Consider the following 4150-nt stretch of genomic DNA (forward strand, 5'->3'; position numbering starts at 1 on the left):
CAACTTATAATTCTCTTTACTTGACTCATATCAACTTACAAGCCACAATTGAAATCTGAGAGGCATCACTTCAATTAAGTGACCTAGATATAGTTAGAACATAAGACTCATTATTAGTTCTGGCAGGATACTAATGCATTCATTCAATCCAACTTTTTTATTAGTTCGACCAATCATTGTTTAGAATTGAATTTGTTTAGCAACATTTCTATAGTTTATAATTTATTTATTTATTTAATTATTTAAAAAATGTCATTATCTTTCTCTCTATTGATTCATGTTGGGAGTAGTCATTGCAAAAATCAAACTATTGCTTATTTTTTCTATAAATTTTATAAATTTTGTGAGCTCAATTAATGAATTGAATGACATATATAATATTATATATATCATAATAATTGAATGACTCTTGGGATGTCATTAATATCTATCCAATTAAATATACAAATTTTTAAAAATATTAGACACTGTATACTTTAAAATATACCTACCTACTTTGTGTATTGTCTATTTAACAATTAATTATATTTAATGTTTTGATAACTTTGTACTTCGTTTGCCTCCCTTGACTATGTTGCCCGTGGACACTAGTTGCTACTTTAATGTCCATGGACCTACTAGCATGGAGAATGAGTGAAAACAATTAAATCTGGGCATAGATCTATTAAAAATAATACAGCATGTTATATGCTACTTTTATTATATTCTTTTCAGATTTGTTTTTACCATGATGTTGACCCCAAAAAAATCCAAATGGATTAGGGCGGCTGTTCTGAAAGGATATTTTATTGCTAAGATCTTTTTCTATCTTCTTAGATTCTTTCCTACAAAGACATTAGACATAAAACAATCACCACCAAAAGACTTGCTTTTACAAGCTTCTTTCATACATTTACAGACTTTGGGGTTTCATAGATAGTCTGCAATGGATCCATCCACCTGGGAAGAGCAGCAACACAGTGACAATGATGAGCAAAGTCAGGTGCAACAAGTTAAGGAAAACATGTTTTCTGTTGATGAAATAATAGAAAAATATGTTGGGGGTTTTGGACCAGCTCAGTTGTTTCAAGTGGCAATCGTTGCCCTGGGTGTGGCATTTGATGCTCAGAGCACTTTTGTCACCATTTTTACTGATGCCCAACCTTCATGGCGCTGCACTAATGGCAGCCAATTAACAGAAACGGAAAAATGCACTGCACAGTCATCAATATGTGAGATGGATCCAACACTGTGGGAGTGGGAAAGAGGGAAAGAGGTGTCTGTCATCTCACAGTGGAACCTTGTTTGTGCCAACACCATCAAAGCAGGCTTTCCTTCTCTGTTTTTCTTTATGGGATCTCTAATAGGTGAGTTAAAAATTGAATTATTTATCAAAGGTTAGAGGGATTAATTTTTATCTGTCATAATGTTGAACAGTGTTAAATTCAACCAATAAAAACAAGATTTTTAACTGTAATACTTCATCAAATTACGAGTTTGAGAAGTCTGTCTTTGAAAATTATTTCTGCTGTACATGCATGAGGTAATATTCGAATCATTTGCTTCTAAAAGGTGCTTCTGTTAATATCAGAACTATGTCTTTCTTGTGTAAAATGCATATCAGATTTGGTTTGAAACAGGGTTTTCTGGATTTGGTTGTGTATCTGTTTTTTAACATCTAAGTTTCCAATCATATTCTGTGATCCAATTCAATGTGAGAGAGTAGAGATGTTAAAAACATCTAAGTTTCAGATTACATTCTGTCATCCAATCCAATGAGAGAGTGGAGATCTGATAACATTGGTCTCAAAATTTATACACTGTAATACAGGTAATGACATTTAAATTGCAGATTTCTGTCACAACTATACAAAATTTTATCTACAATCCATTATCCCAGTTTAGATTGTGATGTTGAAACAAATTTAATCTCTAATCTGTTTTAGAGGCACAAACTATTTTACTTTGTTTCTAAATTCATTGATATTACTATTACTCTCTTTCTTTAGGAAAATGCATATCTGATTTGGTTTAAAACAGGGGTTTTGAGATGGTGATGACAGGGAGTGTAGGTCTCAAAACCTATACAGTGTTGATATATGTAATAATATAAGAACTTCAATTACAGATTTCTGTCACAACTGATTTGAGTTTATATATACAACTTACCGTACTAATTTTTTTTTATTAACTCAGTTTAGTGTGATGTTGAAACAAACTTAATCTCAAGTTTGATTTAGAACCACTTTCTAAATCCATTTATATGATCTCTTCCTCCATGCTTTTGCTTCAAAATTGAAGCGTTTAGTGGAATGTTTTTGAAAATCTAAGACAATGAGGGTTTCGCAGGTTGCATAATAGTAGGACCCTTAGCAGATTCCTGGCTTGGCCGTAAAAGGACTCTGATGCTTTCCACTGTGTCCCTTTCATTGATGGGTTTTTTAACTGCTTGTGCCCCCAACATTTGGATCTATTCTCTCCTCCGAGCTCTCACCGGCTTCGGCAGAGCCTCCTTGGGAACTTACTGTCTAGTCCTCTCTACTGAGATCGCTGGTCGCCAATGGAGAAGTTTCATTAGTTTTTTCGTTTTTCTGTTCTTCACCTTTGGATTCCTTTCACTTCCAGCCCTCGCTTACCTCACAAGAAATTCTTTTTCTTGGAGAAGCACCTACATCTACATCTCCATACTTCCTCTGGCCTACTCTTTGCTGCTCCTCCCTTTCGTTTGGGAGTCGCCCAGGTGGCTACTTCTCAGGGGAAATTCCAAAGAGGCCTTAAAATGCCTAAGAAAAATGGCAGAAATGAATGGAGGAGTATTGCCAGAAAATGTAGAGATAGAAGTCTGTATTGCAGAGAGCCAAACAGAGTCTTCTTTATCACTGTTGTGGACTACTAAATGGGCTCGCAGAACGCTCATGTCAACAATGGCGGTGGGCTCTGGAATGGGGCTAATCTATTATGGAATGCCCTTTGGAGTTGCAAGTCTGGACTTCAATTTCTATCTGAGTGTCGCATTTAACGCTCTCTCTGACATTCCAGCCGCCATTTTCTCCACTATTATTCTTGCTAAGGCTGGGCGAAGAAGGGCAATTCTCCTGTTAACACTACTGAGTGGCATGCTCTGTTTTCTCTGTGTGTTCTTTTCAATGGGTATATCAGATATTCCCAATTCAACTGCAAACAGAAAGAATTGGGCACAGATAATTTCTGAGGTAGGAGCATTTTTGAGTGGAGGGACAGCGTACAATGTGTTGCTGATGTATTGCTTGGAACTGTTTCCATCTAGTGTTCGAAACTCAGCAATGTCACTGCTAAGAGAGGCCATCTATGTAGGGGCGATTGTGAGTCCAGTAGTTGTTGTGATAGGCCACAGCAACACAGCTCTTTCGTTCGGTCTATTTGGCATTGGAATACTTATAAGCGGTTTGTTTGTGTTGGGCCTTCCTGAAACCAAGGATCGGCCTCTGTATGACACTCTGGAAAATCAAGATTTTCAAGAGACTCTTCTTTCTAAAACAGAATTGGGATCACCATTGCTTACATAGATGTTCTTTAGAAATAAAAGAAAGAAAGATTACTGTGTAAACTACGATATCCATCAATTTGTAGTAATGTGGGATTACCCTCAATTTATAGAAGAAGGTACCTAATTTATTTGATCTTGTAGTAAGCATCATGAAAGTATTATATTTGAAGAACAATCAAATCTTATTATTGAGCTCAAATGTATGTGTCATGCAATGGACATTGCAATGTTCATTATAATTCTACTATTAGAATATAAGGATTTGTTAAATCTATTTCTGAAGGTCCCAGATGTATTGTCTAGATGAGTTGCTATGCTTTATCCACTTCTTAATGTGCGTATAAAATAGATGTTGATGGTGTATAGTCGGAGATGTCAATCAACATCAATGCAAAGAATGATATCTTATAGAGATGTGAAGTATTAAAAATATGCTATGGTAGACTCATCCTAGGTGCATAGATATGAACATTTGGATGAACTACTGTGCTTTATCTAGTTTTTATTCATGTGTGTATTACATAGATGTTGATGGTGTATATAATAGATGTCAATCGACTTCCAGTGTTAGAACCCTGGACATGTTTGCAAAGGACTATACCTTACAAAGATGGGAAGTATTATAAGCATGCTATGGTAGACTTT

At 35.5% G+C, this 4150-nt stretch overlaps 1 protein-coding gene across 1 annotated transcript; it reads left to right on the top strand.

The window, feature by feature from the left end:
• The first annotated feature begins 812 nt into the window (after window positions 1-812).
• LOC131040143 (organic cation/carnitine transporter 1) lies at window positions 813-3779 on the top strand. Its single transcript, XM_057972998.2, has 2 exons — window positions 813-1346; window positions 2329-3779. Exons 1-2 carry the CDS (start codon window positions 926-928, stop codon window positions 3522-3524), a joined length of 1617 nt encoding a protein of 538 aa, XP_057828981.2. The 5' UTR covers window positions 813-925; the 3' UTR covers window positions 3525-3779.
• Window positions 3780-4150: the final 371 nt, after the last annotated feature.

The sequence above is a fragment of the Cryptomeria japonica genome, chromosome 11, assembly GCF_030272615.1.
Source record: "Cryptomeria japonica chromosome 11, Sugi_1.0, whole genome shotgun sequence".
In the NCBI taxonomy this organism is placed as follows: Eukaryota; Viridiplantae; Streptophyta; class Pinopsida; order Cupressales; family Cupressaceae; genus Cryptomeria; species Cryptomeria japonica.